Here is a 14,803-nt window from a genome sequence, read left to right on the forward strand (position 1 = left end):
AATGCTCTTTCTAAGCTAGGCATTCACACAGCCATCCTCACCTGCAAGGACCTGGATGCAACAATGAAGAGGCCCATCTTGCTCTCACCAAGTCTCATAGTCTTACTGGAAAACTTTAAAATGACAGAGATTTCCCCCCTCACACAGGTAAAATGGCACTGTACATTGAGGATGTGTTACAAAAACTTAAATTCATCTGCTTTGGCCATCCTACAATATATTTTCCCAAAGCTTCATGATATACAAGATTCTTAAATTTAAAATACAGCATTGAGACTAAGAAGCCCTGACACAGCACTAAAGGCAATAAGAGCCCTTTTCTACTTAAGACGCTTTTTAAAACTCAACTTCAATACTGCCACGTAATCCCTGAATGCATTTTAAACAGTATTTTTAACATTACACTTCTGTTAGGTGATTTGCCTCGGGCAAGAGGCACATGAGTCAGAACACTGGAATTCTTAGCAGCAGGTCTGTTTTCAAGATCAAGCCCAATTTCTATTCTCTTAAATCAAAAGGTACAAAACCAGAAGGAAGAAATGCCAAACAAGCTTTAGTCCGTGGTCACACATGTACCTTGGACACTACTCCGAGGCAGCTCACTGTGTCACTGACTGCATTCTGGATCCATGGCTCTCAACACTGAATACTGCTGGCAGGAGGCTCAAATGCTGTTTCTTATGACTTTGTGCTGTTTCCAACTAGAACTCAAGAAAGATCTGAGCTGCATCTTCACTTAAGCCAACAGAGTTAAGCTTTGTGTACAACTAACAACTGACTTGCAGCTGCAGGTAGCGTCTTGGGAGCACACAAACTGGAAGCAGTATGGAAAGGATGGCAGCTTACTCTAACCCACTGCATCACCTGTTGGATAAAGCTGTGAGTTAAAGACATGATTTGCAACATTCAACAAGGAATAAATACTCCTGGTGAGCATTATTTCCATTCATTACATTCCTCCCTCCAAGGTTAGGCCTTTATATGGTGCCACAAAAAGCTTTTTCCAAGCTAACAAGGAATACACCTTGGAAACAGTACAGGAACCAACAGCTGAGACGGTTCCAGAACCTCCAGTAGCAGGAAGGCAAAGAATAACCTACAGAAAACTGGAGGTTTACAGAGCCATCAGCTTCAGTCTTGACATCCTACAGATCACCACTCAGATGGCAAGAACCAAGAGCAGACAAAACTTCTTTAGCCTTCCAGTAGAGAACTCCAAGTTCCTGGGATCAGACACAAAGGAAAGAAGCAAATAACATCTTTCCTTCAGGCAGAAATCTTTGTCATAGAAAGGATAAACGCTACTTTTTAACAGCCAAACAGCTTGATGCAAAATCAGAACACTTCTGTTATTTAGATATGTGAAAACCAGGGGTTAATGCAGAACAGAAAAGTTCTGGAGCACAGTCTAAATCCAGCCACAAGGATGTGTGAAGGATGTAAGTGAACTGAGGAGAATGAATGGGAAATAGTGCTGACAGGACAAGTGAGAAACACAGCACAAAAACACCTAGGGAACAAAGACCTGGAGAACAGAAGCAAAACAGAAATGAAGGGCAGCAGCTTCAATGTGGAAAAAAACATGGAAGAGTAGCAACAACAGGAAGAAAAGGAAATAAAATTCCTCATGATGCAGGAAAGAGGCATCAGATAAAAATGAAAAGACCCTAGAACAAGAGCACAGCACCCAGTCCTTTGCTTTGAATGAAACTACTATTGTTTGCAAGGTTAATAAACTACACACTTTCCCGAGTTCCTTAGGGCGGCACTGACTTGTAGAATGCATTGCAAACTTCAGCTACCTAGTGGCCATCAGGGATGCAGAAAACTGGGATGCCTTTTGGTATTAACTTAAGAGGTGACAGCCATTTCCAGCAGCTGATTTTTAAGGAAGAGCTCCGATTTGGAATGTTAACCACTGCTGTGTGCCAGGCAGGCTTTGGGAAGGGAACATGAAGAGAAAACAGCACCATGAGCAGCTGGAGCTTGTTTTCACAGTGTAACTGATTCTCCTCTTCCTGCAGCAATCTGCAGGCAAATGCTAATTCTGCATTAAAAGTGCCTCAGTCCCATGAAAGAAAAGTACGATTATACTGGTTTTCTGTGGGATTTGTGGATAATCATGCTCAATAGGCTAACTGTACTCTCAGAGCAGCAGATCAGCTGTCTTGATTAGACTACAACCTTTCTCCTTAACCTAGGCAAACCTTAGGAAGGCTAGGAGAGAGAACTCACACCTCGGAGGTGCTGCTCCTGCTACAGCCAAAGCAGCGCCAGTAAAAGTTGTTTGAAAATAGCTGAGCTATTGATAGGAACAAAAGAAAACGTTGTTAGTGTGGAGGCTGACAGGACAGCTCTGATAAGAGACAGCCCCACTGAGACAACTCCTGGGGGGGGAATACAAACCACCTGCAGCAGCACTGCATCAGAGTGCTCACAGAGACAACAGCAGCTGTGGACAGCGAGGACACCACAGCTCCTGCTGTACCAGGCAGACAACACAAACCAGTGCTACGGGGGTGACGCACATAACCAGGGTGATGCGGGGCACAACAGACCCTCTGGAGTGCCGATGATGCTGTGTGGTCCCAACCCTTCACCCCACTGCCCCCCTTACCTCACAGGGCCAGGCTGAGATCCTCCTGCGGTGCCCCCAGGCTGGGGTGGCTGCAGCGGGTCCTGCCCGGGGAGGGGGGCGCAATCAGAGCTGCCCCCCAGCAGAGGTTACCCCCTTCCACAGCACCCCCAAACCAACGCTCCCCCTTCCCATCCAACCACCCCCCATCCAGCAGGTGTCCTCGCCCAGACGAGACCCCCGCCACTGAGTGCTTCCCCCCCCCCCCAGCGCTGGACCCGCCCCCCCCTTCCCCCCCCGTGGGCTGCTCCCCCCCCTCCGCGCTCCCCCAGGCGGCGGCACCGGGCCCCCCCCCCCCGGTTCCGTCTGCTCTCGGGCCCGCCCCCCCAGAGCTAGGCCGCAACCGGCGCCTGCGGAGGGCGGCCTGCCGGGCAGTAGCTCAGCTCACCCGTGCGGGCAGTGCCGGGGCTGCGAGCGGCGGGGCTGGGCTGCGGGCCGGGCGGACACGCAGGGAACGGGCCCGGAGCGGGGAAGCGGCGAAGCGGCGGCAGCGGCGCGGAACGGGACCGGGCCTCTACTCGCGGCGGCGCAGGGCGGCCATGGCGTGATGTCATCCACGCGCGACGGCCCCCTCGCGACGGGAGGGTGGAAGGGCGGGGGGAGCGCGCGCCTTTTTACAGCACCCCCCTCCCCCCCCCGCGCGCTCCCGAACCTCACCTTAAAGGGGACGCGCACAAAGAGGTGCGGGGGGGGGGGGGCGGGGATGGGCACAGACACGCAGGGGTGCGCGCACACACGTGCACAGACACACGTGTGCACACACACACGTGCACAGACACATGGGTGCACACACACATGTGCATAAATGCACCCACACACGTGCATACATGCACCCACACACGTGCACAGACATGCAGGGGTGCACACATGGGTGCACACACATGCGCACAGACATGCAGGGGTGCGCACACACATGTGCACAGACACAGGGGTGCACACACACGTGCACACACACACGTGCACAGACATGCAGGGGGGTACACACACACGTGCACAGACACACGGGTGCACACACACATGTGCATACATGCACACACACACGTGCACAGACATGCAGGGGTGCACACACGGGTGCACACACATGCGCACAGACATGCAGGGGTGCACACACACACGTGCACAGACATGCAGGGGTGCACACACACGTGCACAGACACACAGGTGCACAGACACACGGGTGCACACACGTGTGCATAGACACATGGGTGCGCACACATGCGCACACACATGAACAGACATGCAGAGGTGCACAGACACATATGCACAGACACGTGCACAGACATGCATGGTTGCACACACGTGTACACAGAGATGTGTATGGATGCACACACATGTACACAGGGAGGGATGCTCAAGCATATGCCCAGACATGCAGGGGTGTGCACACCTGCATGGCACAGGCATGTGTGTGCACAGAGTCAGGTACATGTGTGCACACACATGGACGAATACAGGTACACATGGAGATGGATGTGCACATGTGCACACATACGTGCTGATGGACACACATGCAGGTGGACACCTGTAGCTAAGCATGTGTGCACCTGCCATGCAGACATGCATGAACATGGGGACAGGCATGTAAGCGTGGCCAGCTGTAATGCAGGACATACACACACACACACACACGGACATGCCGGAGGTGATGGCTCATGCCTGCAGGGTGCAGACCTGACCTGCTGCTCCTGCAGGACACCCCCTTGTCCAGCCCCCCAAACCCAGTGCTACTCAGTGCTTTGTGCTGCTCTGCATCCTCTGCAGCAGCACCGAGGTCCTGGACACCCCAGATCCCCACAGCAGCCCCCCAGCAGCTCACCTAGGAGCCAGGGCTTCTCTGCCCCCTCCATCCATACAGGCTCCAAGCCCACTTCGGCAACCCCAGCACTGACTCAACAGCCCCATGGGTCCCAGCCTTCCAACCCAGGGCCAAATTCATATCCCGGAGGTGGTGCTGCTGAGGGCACCAGGAAAGGGCTCCCTGGGGACAGCCTGAGGAGCTGAGGGATGCTGGTGTGTCTGGGCATAGAGGATGCTCCCGCAACCTAGCTCAGCATGGGGAAGTTTTAGAGCAGCCCAGGGTCTTGATATGGTTCCCCACAGCCTCCTCCTAGAGAAACGGATGTGTTACAGTCTGGACAAGTGGGGTGTGTGGTGGTGGGGTAACCGGCTGACCAGCAGCACCACAAGGATGGTGGGGAACAGCTCCTTCTCAAACTGGGGACCTGCCGCCAATGGGGTCTCCCCAGGGATTGATATTGGCCCCAATGCTGCTCAATGTCTTTATAAGTGATGTGGATGATGGGATCAAGTGTACCCTGTAAGTTTGCTGATAACACTAAACCGAGTGGGGAAGACACTTGGGAAGGGAGAGCCACCCTGCAGGATGTCCTGGCTTCAAGGGTGGGATAATTGGCAACCTTATGAAGTTCAACAAGGACAAGTGTAAGGTCTTGGACCTGGGTAGACAGAATCCAGGAGGGCAGCACAGGCTGGGATCTGGTGGGGGGCAGCTCTGGGGAAAGGGTCCTGGGGGTCCTGGTGGACACAGGCTCCGTAGGAGTGAACAGTGAGCAGCTGTGGCAAAGGAATCCAACAGGATGCTGGAGAACATCAACAAGGGCATCACCGGCAGAGATAAGGAAGTCATTATCCCACTCAGTGCTTGTCAGGCCACACCTGGAATGCTGTGCTCTGATTTGGCCCCTGCTCTACAAAGAAGAGGTAGGTGGGCTGGACAGGGTCTAGAGAAGGATCACAAGGATAATCAAAGGACTGGGAAGCACGGGAGGAAAGGCTGACACAGCTGGGACTGTTCAGCCTGGAGAAAAGAAGGGTCAGGGAAGACTTTATCACCGTGTTCCAGTATTTAAAGGGTGGCTGCAAAGAAGGAGATTCCCTTTTTTACAAGGAGTCATATAGAAAAGACAAGGGGTGATGGGCACAAGTTACTCCTGGGGAGATTCCATTTGAGAACAAGAGGGAAATCTTTTGCAATGGGAACAACTAGCCACTGGAATAATCTCCTTTGGGAAGTGGTGGGCTCCCTGATGTTGGCAACTAAGAGTCAGCTGGACAGGGTGCTGGGACATCAAGTCTAGGTCATGCTTTGCCTAGAAAGGTTGGACCAGATGATCCCTGAGTTCCATTCAACCTGGTATTCTGTGATTCTATGGTTCAGCCTTCTAGTACCTAATGGGGCTACAAGAAACCGGGAGAGGGGCTTTGGACAAGGGGAGTGGCTTTAACCTGCCAGAGGGGAGACTGGGATGAGCTCTTAGGCAGAAGCTCTTCCCTGTGAGGGTGCTGAGGCGCTGGCACAGGGTGCCCAGAGAAGCTGTGGCTGCCCCATCCCTGGCAGTGTTCAAGGCCAGGTTGGACACAGGGGCTTGGAGCAAGCTGCTCCAGTGGAAGGGGTCCCTCCCCATGGCAGGGGTTGGAGCTGGGTGAGCTTTAAGGTCCCTCTATCACCCAACACAAACCATGCCACGGTGCAGAGCCCACTCCGCGGCTGGCCCCGCCCCCATGGCATCAGGCCAGGAGGTGATTGGCTGAGGCAAGAGGGGTGGGGCCGGGTGGGCGGGGTCTTTAGATGACATATATGGTAGGGTGGGAGGGGATTAATCAGTAGAGAGCTGCTGGAGGTGGGGATGGGGATGGGGATGGGGATGGGGATGGGGATGGGGATGGGGATGGGGATGGGGATGGGGATGGGGATGCGGATGCGGATGCGGATGCGGATGCGGATGCGGATGCGGATGCGGATGCGGATGCGGATGCGGATGCGGATGCTCTACAGGACCTTCTCCACTCCCCCTAGTAGGCTCCTAGCTGCAGATATCCCTGGAGAAGCAGGGTTGGGGTTGCTGCCCTGGGTTCCCCTGGCTCCCCAGTGCTTGTTGCCTGCCCCAAGGAGCCGGGTTGAGGGTGCAGCCGGGTGCCTGAGCCTCACCTTTGCTCCAGCACTGACTCAGGGCGCCACGTGCTGCTTTGCGTAAGAGCCGTGCTGGCAAGGAGACTCTGCCCGGGGAGGCTGCCACCAGCCTGGCCCCGGCCAAAGGGCAGGCACAGCCCCTGCGTAAAGCTGGCAGTGACAGGGCACTGGGTCACTGCTGGGCTGGAGCTGAGCACAGGAGGAACCGGTGGGAAAGGGTCTGCTGGAGTGGAGAGAACCCGGAGAGGTCCTGTCTAGGTCTGAATCCTTCTTCCCCGCAGGCTGAACCGTGCTCCTTGTGAAGATGGATTATGCCAAGTCCCTGAGCCTGCGCCTGGCTGCTCCTGTCTCTAAGTAAGTGCTGGGGAGCCAGCATCCTGGTGTAGGGGACATGGGAACCCTCCCTGCTTTGGCACCTCTTGGGTGGATGTGCCCCTCTCCACTGAGTCTTGTGGGGCTGGCACTGCCTGGGGATGGAGGTGTCTCTCAGGAGACCCCAGTCCCTCCATCCCTATCCCAGATGTGTGTCAGCAAGTGCCTCCATGACCCAGCAACTGCTGTCGAGCCCGGCCTCACGGCCCCGACCCTTCCGTGTCTGCAACTGGGACCGCAGCCTGCGCAAGGGCATCATGGCACAGAGCCTCTCCGAGCTGCTGCACGAGGTGAGCTGCTGGGTGTCAGTCAGTCTGTCTGTCTGCCTGCCTGGGGGCTGTCGGTACACAGAGATGTATGGTGGGCTGGCTGCCCCCAGCCCTGCTCACCCCCAGCATCCTTGCAGGCTCAGGCTGCCCTGCTCACTCCTGATCCCATCTCACTGGTGCTGGATGAGGATGGCACTGCGGTGGAGACGGAATCTTTCTTCCAGACACTGGAGGAGGGCACGGTGCTGATGGCCCTGAGCAAGGGGCAGACCTGGGCTGCCTCCAAGGTAAGTGCATCCCTTGGGGTGGGGGGCAAGAGCCTGGTTTGTCCCTGGGAACAGCACAGAGGTGATTTGTTGCTCAATGGGAGGTACTCAGGATGCTGGATGAGGTGGGACTGGAAGGGTAGGGGTACCACTGCGTAACCCTGGTCCTGCTCGTGCTCAGACCCCTGGATACCAGCTGAGCCTGTCCCACAAGCCCCCTCGGAGGATTGATGTCGCCCGTGTCACCTTCGATCTGTACAAGACCAACCCCCGGGATTTGGGCTGCCTCAATGTCAAAGCCACGCTCTATGGCACCTACAGCATGTCCTACGACCTGCGCTGCTATGGGGCCAAGCGGCTGATGAAGTGAGTGCTGGGGGGGGGGGGGGGGGGGGGGGGAGCAGGAGATGGCTCTGGGTGTGGGGATGCTGCAGTGGGGGACCAGCCTGCCCTATGGGTTGCAAGGAGGGATGCTCACCCCTTTCCTCCCTTCGCAGAGAAGCCCTGCGCTGGACGCTCTTCACCATGCAGGCCACTGGCCACGTCCTGCTCGGCACCTCCTGCTACATGCAGCAGCTCCTGGATGCCACGGAGGAGCCCAAGGAGGCAGAGAGCAGCCCAGCGCTGCAGCCCCCCCTCAGCCTCCCCCCCTTGCCCCGCAGGAAGACCCTGCAGTGAGCATTGGGTGCCCTGTCCCCCTCCTTTACCACTTACCCTAATGCTGGGGGGGGGTCCCAGCACCCTGCTAGGTCAATGCCTGGGGATAGAGGCTGCCATGGTGCTTGCCATAGCCTGTCCTTGCACTCCGTTGGCTGACTGGGGCCAGCGTGTCTCTATTGTCTGCTGCTCTGTAAATATATTTATTTAAGTAAAGCTTTGCTCATTTCAGCTGTCTCTCGTCTCATCTTTGCTTGTGGGGGTGTCGCAGCCATTTGCCCTACTTGGCACTGTAGGGCTGTGCTGGGTGGTGGTGCAAGAGCATGCAAGGAGGGGACCTGTCGCAAGTGCTTCCCAAGGGAGCTGCTGCCTTCGTTCTCCTCCTCCTCCCTGTCACCCCAGCACCCTGTTGGCACATAGGGTCTGGTCCCAACCTCTGTCACTGCATTCAAGCCATGAGGTGCAAACCCCCAAACCCACGTGCCTGCTGGCACAATCCCTGTTCTTGCTCCATTGAAAAGGATGAAAGATGCCAGTGGTCGTGCTTGGTGCTACTGGCACCCAGAGCGCAGAGGGATGTGTTCCTCTTGTGCTGGGATGGAGGTTTTAGTCCCTGGTCTCCTTGAGAGCCCTGTGCCCCAGCCTTGCACAACCCCCGTGGGATGCTGCAGCCTTGGCCTTAGCTCTTGGAAACTGCAAACACCCTGTAGCTCCAGGGATACCAGAACGGAAAACAGCCTGGGGGGCCACTGGGTTATAGTGAGCTGGAAGCTGAAGGGTGTCCCTGAGGGGGAGCCAAGGCTGGGTCTCTCGAGGGTGGGCTGGAGGGGAATGACCTGCTTCCTGTACTGGGAAGCACTTGGGAAGGCCAGAAAACCATCCTTTGGGCTTGCTTATGTGCATCCCTCCATGATGCACTGCAGGGGATGTAGGAGCTGAGCCATGCTTACCCGGGTACCCCACTGCAGGGGTATGGGGCTCCAGCACAGGAACTGCTGATGGGGCAGGGACCTGAACCAGGTTCAGAGCAGCTTCATTAGCTGATAATTAACGACCCATCAGCTGGAGCCCAGCCAGGGGCTGGTGGCTGCATCTCCCTGTGGCACAGAGGAGTGACACCCAGGGTGAAGCAGTGCTACCAGCAGTGGCAGGGGTGACATGGGGACACCGTGCTCTGCCCCTTCTCTGCAGGCTGTACCATGGCTATACAAAGAGTCATAGAATGGTTAGGGATGGAAAGGACCTTAAGCTCGTTCAGTTGCAACTCCTTGCTATGGGCAGGGATGCCTTCCACTAGAGCAGGCTGCTCCAAGCCCTTTGGAAGCACAGCTTCCCTGGGCAGCCGGTGACAGTGCCTCAGCACCCTCACAGTAAAGGACTTCTGCCTTATATCCAACCTGAACTCCCCGTTTCAGTTTGAACCCATCACCCCTTGCCCTATTGCAACAGCCCCTGATGAAGAGTCCCCCTCCAGAATCCCTATAGCCCCCTTCAGACACTGGAAGCTGCTCTGAGGTCTCCACGCAGCCTTCTCTTCTCCAGGCTGAACAGCCCCAGTGTTCTCAGCCTGGCTCCATACAGGAGGTGCTCCAGCCCCTGATCATCCTCATGGCCACCTCCATGTCCTCCTTACGCACCCAGTGTCCTGACCCCAGGGGTGACAGTGCCCACACCACCCACCAACACTCACGTGCAGCCACCAGCCCAGCTTCGTAAGACATATTTATTTCTATACACACTTATACACACGGATATTCCCAGTATAGCTTCATCTTGCCTCTAGTGCTGTCTCATTGCAGGGTCTGGTTTGTGGTGGGGGCACCCACACACTTCTTAGTGTGCCCTGGGTCAACCCCAGCCACGCTTTATCCCCTTTCCCACCCCTGTAGTGTCTATTTGGGGGCAGAGCCCCCTGGCTAGGACAAGGCCATGCACCTTAAGCTTGAGTTTCCCTGCAACATCAACCTAGGCTGCAGCAGGGACACAGATATGGGCACCGCATGCACCATGTGCTGGAGGGGGGGACCGGACCCCTGCCAGCACCACACTCTCTCCATGGGGTCCTTGACCCAGGACGCGCAGGATCCCCAACCTGGGGTGACATGTAGGGATACAGGAGGGACCTCTGGATGCTGAAGCATCCTCAGCAGAGCCTCCCCGGGGTCCTGATCACCCTGAGCCCTGCAAGAGTGAGGTGCTGGGCATCGGCTCCTGGTCCCCCAACCCCTGCAGCCCCCCTGAATGTTGATGATGGTAAATGAGGGGAGGGGGGGGAGGAGGGCTTTACTTGATGTGCTCAGCGGCGTGAGAGGAGCAGTAATACTTCTTATGGGCAATGAAGGTGGAGAGGCTGCTGAACCTGATATTGCAGAGGCGACAGTACCTGTGGTTGCTGTTGGACACGGACGCAGCCTTGGCCAGGGGGGTCTGCACTGCCCTGTCCGTGTAAGTAGGGGGTGTAGGATGCTTGTGGGGGGCTTCCCGCAGCCCCTCGGGGGCTCCGGGGGAAATGGGGGGCCGGGGCAAGGAGGGGGGCCGGGGGCTGACGCTGCCATCCTGACTGTCCCTCCCGTTGGAGCTGTCCCTGTGGAGAGGGGGGGCAGGAGGATGTGGGGGGGACACCGCGGGCAGCGGGGTCTCTGGTGTCCTGCCGGCACCGGGGACCCGCTGCCTGGCCATCACCGGCTTGGCCACATAGAGCCCATGGACAACACGGAAGTGCTCAAGGAGATCGCCCTTAATGGTCCCATTGATGGGACAGTAGGGACAAGGAGAGAGGGGTCCCTTCGTCCCCAGGACTGAGAGGAGACTCTTGGGGTAACGCAGTGGTGAGTCTGCCCTGGGGTAGGGGATGCCGGGACTCCCCGCTGGAGCTGCCCTCACCCGCATCCCTTCGGGGTCCCCCTCACCAGGGCTGCCGGGGCTGTGCTGACCCTTGATGGGGACAGGCATGGCCCCCTTCATCTTCTGGAGGTGCTCGAGAGTGCGGGGCTGCAGTGGGGTGGCCGGACACCGGTACTTCTTGTGCGCCAGGTAGCTGTCAAGGCTGTTAAAGCTGATGCGGCACGCGGTGCACTCATGGTAGTCAGCCAAAGGCATCAGCGCTGCCGGCGCTGGTTCGCTCTGCCACCGCGGCTTCTTGCTCAGGTCAATGGGACCATCAGCATCCGGGCTGGAGCGGGGCGACGGGGCAGCCCCCACTGGCTCTAGGACCGGTGGTGGTAGGTCAGGGGCTGGGGAGGGCTCAGTGGGGCGATGAGTGGCTCCATGGATCTCATAGAGCTTGCGGCGCTTGCGGGTGCGCAGGGGCTGGGGAGGAAGGGGCACTTTGGGGGCCGCGGGGCGGCGCATGGGGGGGTCGTGGCGCGAGGCGCAGTAGAAGCGCTTGTGCACCACGTAGGTCTCGTGGCGGCTGAAGTGGATGTTGCACGCCTCGCACAGCGTCTTGTTGGGGTCCTCGTCCCCCTCATCCCCTGCCGAGCTGCTGGGGCTCTGGCTGTCTTCGCTGCACCGCCCCAACCCGCCCTCCGCCTCGGGGGTCCCCGCTTTAACACCCCCCTCTTCTACCTTCACCTCTGGCACTATGGCTGGTGGCGTGGCATTCCGGCTGGCATCCCCATTCCCTCCTGGTGTCCCCTGCCCGTCGCCCAGCGGTAAGGACAGCAGCATCCCAAGGGTAGGAGGGCCCTTGGGTACTCCGGGGGGCACTTTGAGCTTGTGTGCCCCAGCGGCGCTGTCCTCGGTGAGGTGCCGGCTGGAGCAGTAGAGGCGTTTGTGCACGTAGTAGTTGTTGATGTTGTTGAAGGTGATGTCGCACTCGAAGCACGTGGCGCCCTTGGGTGCCGGCGTGCTGCTGTACACGGCGGGTTGCACCACGCCGCCGCCATGGCCCTGCTTCAGGCGGTTGTGCACCAGCTCCGACATCTTCGCCAGGATCTCGGATGCCTGCGGCACCACCGCGGCTTCGTGGCTGAACACGTACTGGGGCACAAAGATGGTGCCGCCGGCCGTGCCCGTCCCCGTCCCCGGCTCGCTGGGCACCGGGCTGGAGCCCGGCGTGGGGCTCACGAGCTCTGACTTGACCTTTGCCGAGGGCAGGCTGTGCGGGGACGAGGTCTGGGAGGCAGCACTGGGGCTGCTGCTGACCCCTTCCCCGGGACCGCTGCTTTTGGGCACCTCCGCCTCACTCACCGGGCTGCAGGCAGGCTCCACCTTGATGCGGATGGCCTCGCCGGAGGATGATGATGATGATGATGATGAAGATGATGATGATGATGATGACGACAACGATGATGGCCCTTCCCCGTTCTGTGGCTGCACTGCTGGTGAGAGCTTGCCAGCAGCGGCGTTAGGGGATGAAGTGGGTGGTGCCATGGGGGGCACGGCATCGGGGCCGGGCGGTGGGGCAGGCAGGGGGCTGTGCAGCACCATGTGCTGTGTCAGCGCTGGCAGCCCCTCGGGCAGGAGCGTTGGCAGGCTGCACTTCCGCAGGGATGCGTTGTTGGTCTGGCTCAGCCCTGCAGAGGGGAGAGAGGCACGGGTGCTACCCAGCATCCTGGCACAGGGATGCTCACCCCATCCCCAGCCTCCCTCCTTGTGGCCGCAGCCCTTGATGGCGATGCTGGGCTCTGTGTGTGTGTGTCCCTGTGGTACCCACCATGGGGTTTGGTGGCAGCCAGGGCTGTCCCCGGTGAGTACAGCTCCCCCTTGGAGCTTGGCTGGCAGATCATGTGGTTGGTGACCAAGTGGCTGTAGAGGATGTCCCTCGTGGTGGAGATGAAGCCGCAGCTATGGCAGACCCCTGCAGGGAACACAGCGCTGGGCTGAGCAGGCAGGACGGCACTCAGCAGGGCGAGCAGAGACCCGTGGGGAACGCATCCCTGTCCCCATGCTGTGCTATGGGGCCAGGGGTGTCCCCACGGGAGGATGCCGTGCGGCGCTCACTCACCGTTCAGGCCGTCAGTGTGCACTTTGAGGTGACGCTCGCAGTTGGCTTTCGTGGTGAAGGCGGACAGGCAGATCAGGCACACGAACGGCCGCTCTCCTGCGGGATGGACAGGCAGACACCTCAGTGCCGAGGGAAAGGGGATGGGGACTGTGGGGACACCCCGCAAGGCCAGCCAGGAGGGCACGGCTGCGGGAAGCAGGATGCTCCTTCCACCTTCACAAGGCTGACATGGGGGAAGACCTACAAGTGAGCTGCCCCAAACCGTAACCCAACTGGGGAAGAACCTCATCTAACCACAGCTGCCTGGCAGGAGGCTGTCGTGAGGTGGGACTGGTCTCTTCTCCCAACTAACAAGTGATAGGACAAGAGAAAATGGCCTCAAGCTGCACCAGGGCAGGTTTAGATGGGGATGAGATGATTTAAATGGAGATGAACAGTTCCTTCCCCAGTATTCCAGCCATTGGAACAGGCTGCCCCGGGCAGGGCTGCAGTCACCGTCCCTGCAAGTGTTCACACACCGTGGAGACGAGGCCCTCAGTGCCATGGGCTAGCTGCAGTCCTGGGATAAAGACTGGACTTGATCTGTCCAACCCAGTTGATTCTATGACTCTATCACTGGTCACCACGCTGCAGCCCCACATCCTCCCTGCCCCTCCACACCAGCTCTGGGGGTCGCTGTGTGTGGTTTGATGCCCCAGGCTGCAGCAGCCACACCATGTCATACCACTGTGGCTCCGCATGTGTATCTCCAAGGAGCTGGCGCTGGGGCAGCTCTTCTTGCACTGCGGGAAGGGGCAGATGCGCTCATTGGGGTAGGTCTCCTTGGTCTTCTCCTCCAGGGCGGGCGAGCCGGCGCTCTGCCGGCTGGCACAGTAGTACATCAGGTGTGCTTGCAGGTTGCGCTCGCTCCGGTACCAGATCCCACAGTCCTTGCATGGGAAAACATCCTCTGTGGAGGGAAAAGAGACAAGGAGGGCACATACATCACTTCAATGGCATGCTGGGGATGCCTGGCACAGCGGTGGCACCCCACGGGGCTGCACCATGTCCCCGTTCCCAGTGCTGCGCATCCATGAGGACTCACTGTTGACCATGGCCGTGGCCAGGATGGTGGCCATGCCTGCCTGCTGCGGCAGCAGCTGGATGTCGGAGTGCAGTGCAGCCGGGTATGGTGAGTCGCCGGGCTCCACAGTCACTGCATGGTGGTTGGGGATGGCCAGCGGCTCCGCCAACACGAAGGCACACAAGACCTCGTCCTCCTGCAGGGCTCGTGTCGTCCGGCACCACAGGGCTTCATCTTGGGGGGGACACGGAGGGATGGGGGACAACGGGGTGATGGTCAGCATGGCATCCCCATCCTGTTGCTGCCTGCATGGACCTGGGCTCGCCTGTCCCCTCTGTCCCTGGTGCTTCCTCCAGGTCTGCCTGGAGATGGCGGTGTCTGCCCGTGCCCGAGTGCTGCTCCCGCTGGTGCTTGCACCCATGCACCTATACATGAGCCTATACACACACCCATACATGCACCTACACATGCACCCATACATGCACCTATACATACACCCATACATGCACATATACGTATGCCTATACATACACCCATACATGCACATATACATGTGCCTATACATACACCCATACATGCACATATACATGCACCTATACACGCACCTGTACATGCACCTATACATGCATCCATACATGCACCCATACATGCAGTAATGCCCA

The 14,803-nt window shown here is 58.1% G+C and overlaps 3 protein-coding genes across 8 annotated transcripts in view; 1 reads left to right on the forward strand and 2 right to left on the reverse strand.

Moving 5' to 3' along the window:
- ZC3H18 (zinc finger CCCH-type containing 18) overlaps positions 1-2,700 on the reverse strand; it is a 47,574-nt gene extending 44,874 nt beyond the window's left edge. For all 4 annotated transcript variants that reach the window (XM_061477407.1, XM_061477405.1, XM_061477404.1 and 1 more), the window contains exon 1: positions 2,618-2,700. The gene's annotated coding sequence lies outside the window, so the exon portion shown is untranslated. The remainder of the gene's footprint in view (positions 1-2,617) is intronic.
- Positions 2,701-6,450: 3,750 nt separating this feature from the next.
- CIDEC (cell death inducing DFFA like effector c) lies at positions 6,451-8,361 on the forward strand. Its single transcript, XM_061477331.1, has 5 exons — positions 6,451-6,920; positions 7,087-7,228; positions 7,345-7,494; positions 7,655-7,839; positions 7,971-8,361. The coding sequence occupies exons 1-5, from the start codon at positions 6,871-6,873 to the stop codon at positions 8,149-8,151; spliced, it is 708 nt and encodes a 235-aa protein (XP_061333315.1). The 5' UTR covers positions 6,451-6,870; the 3' UTR covers positions 8,152-8,361.
- A 1,478-nt stretch (positions 8,362-9,839) lies between these two features.
- The window catches only part of ZFPM1 (zinc finger protein, FOG family member 1), a 33,668-nt gene continuing 28,704 nt past the window's right edge, over positions 9,840-14,803 (reverse strand). For all 3 annotated transcript variants that reach the window (XM_061477385.1, XM_061477384.1, XM_061477386.1), the window contains 5 exons: positions 14,163-14,375; positions 13,803-14,027; positions 13,079-13,174; positions 12,788-12,931; positions 9,840-12,647 (listed from right to left, as the gene is read on the reverse strand). In XM_061477385.1, coding sequence (XP_061333369.1) covers positions 10,414-12,647; positions 12,788-12,931; positions 13,079-13,174; positions 13,803-14,027; positions 14,163-14,375 — 2,912 coding nt within the window. In that variant the 3' untranslated portion in view covers positions 9,840-10,413. The remainder of the gene's footprint in view (positions 12,648-12,787; positions 12,932-13,078; positions 13,175-13,802; positions 14,028-14,162; positions 14,376-14,803) is intronic.

The sequence above is a fragment of the Pezoporus flaviventris genome, unplaced genomic scaffold (genome assembly GCF_033815535.1).
Source record: "Pezoporus flaviventris isolate CSIRO_AGI_PZ_B2104156 unplaced genomic scaffold, CSIRO_AGI_Pfla_v1 ptg000105l, whole genome shotgun sequence".
Lineage (NCBI taxonomy): Eukaryota > Metazoa > Chordata > Aves > Psittaciformes > Psittacidae > Pezoporus > Pezoporus flaviventris.

What these genes read in the sequence shown, in the direction of transcription:
- CIDEC (XM_061477331.1), top strand. Translation starts at nt 6,871, where the DNA reads ATGGATTATGCCAAGTCCCTGAGCCTGCGCCTGGCTGCTCCTGTCTCT. An exon ending in TCTCCGAGCTGCTGCACGAG is followed by an intron (nt 7,229 to 7,344) that starts GTGAGCTGCTGG and finishes GCATCCTTGCAG; the next exon opens with GCTCAGGCTGCCCTGCTCAC. An exon ending in AGACCTGGGCTGCCTCCAAG is followed by an intron (nt 7,495 to 7,654) that starts GTAAGTGCATCC and finishes GCTCGTGCTCAG; the next exon opens with ACCCCTGGATACCAGCTGAG.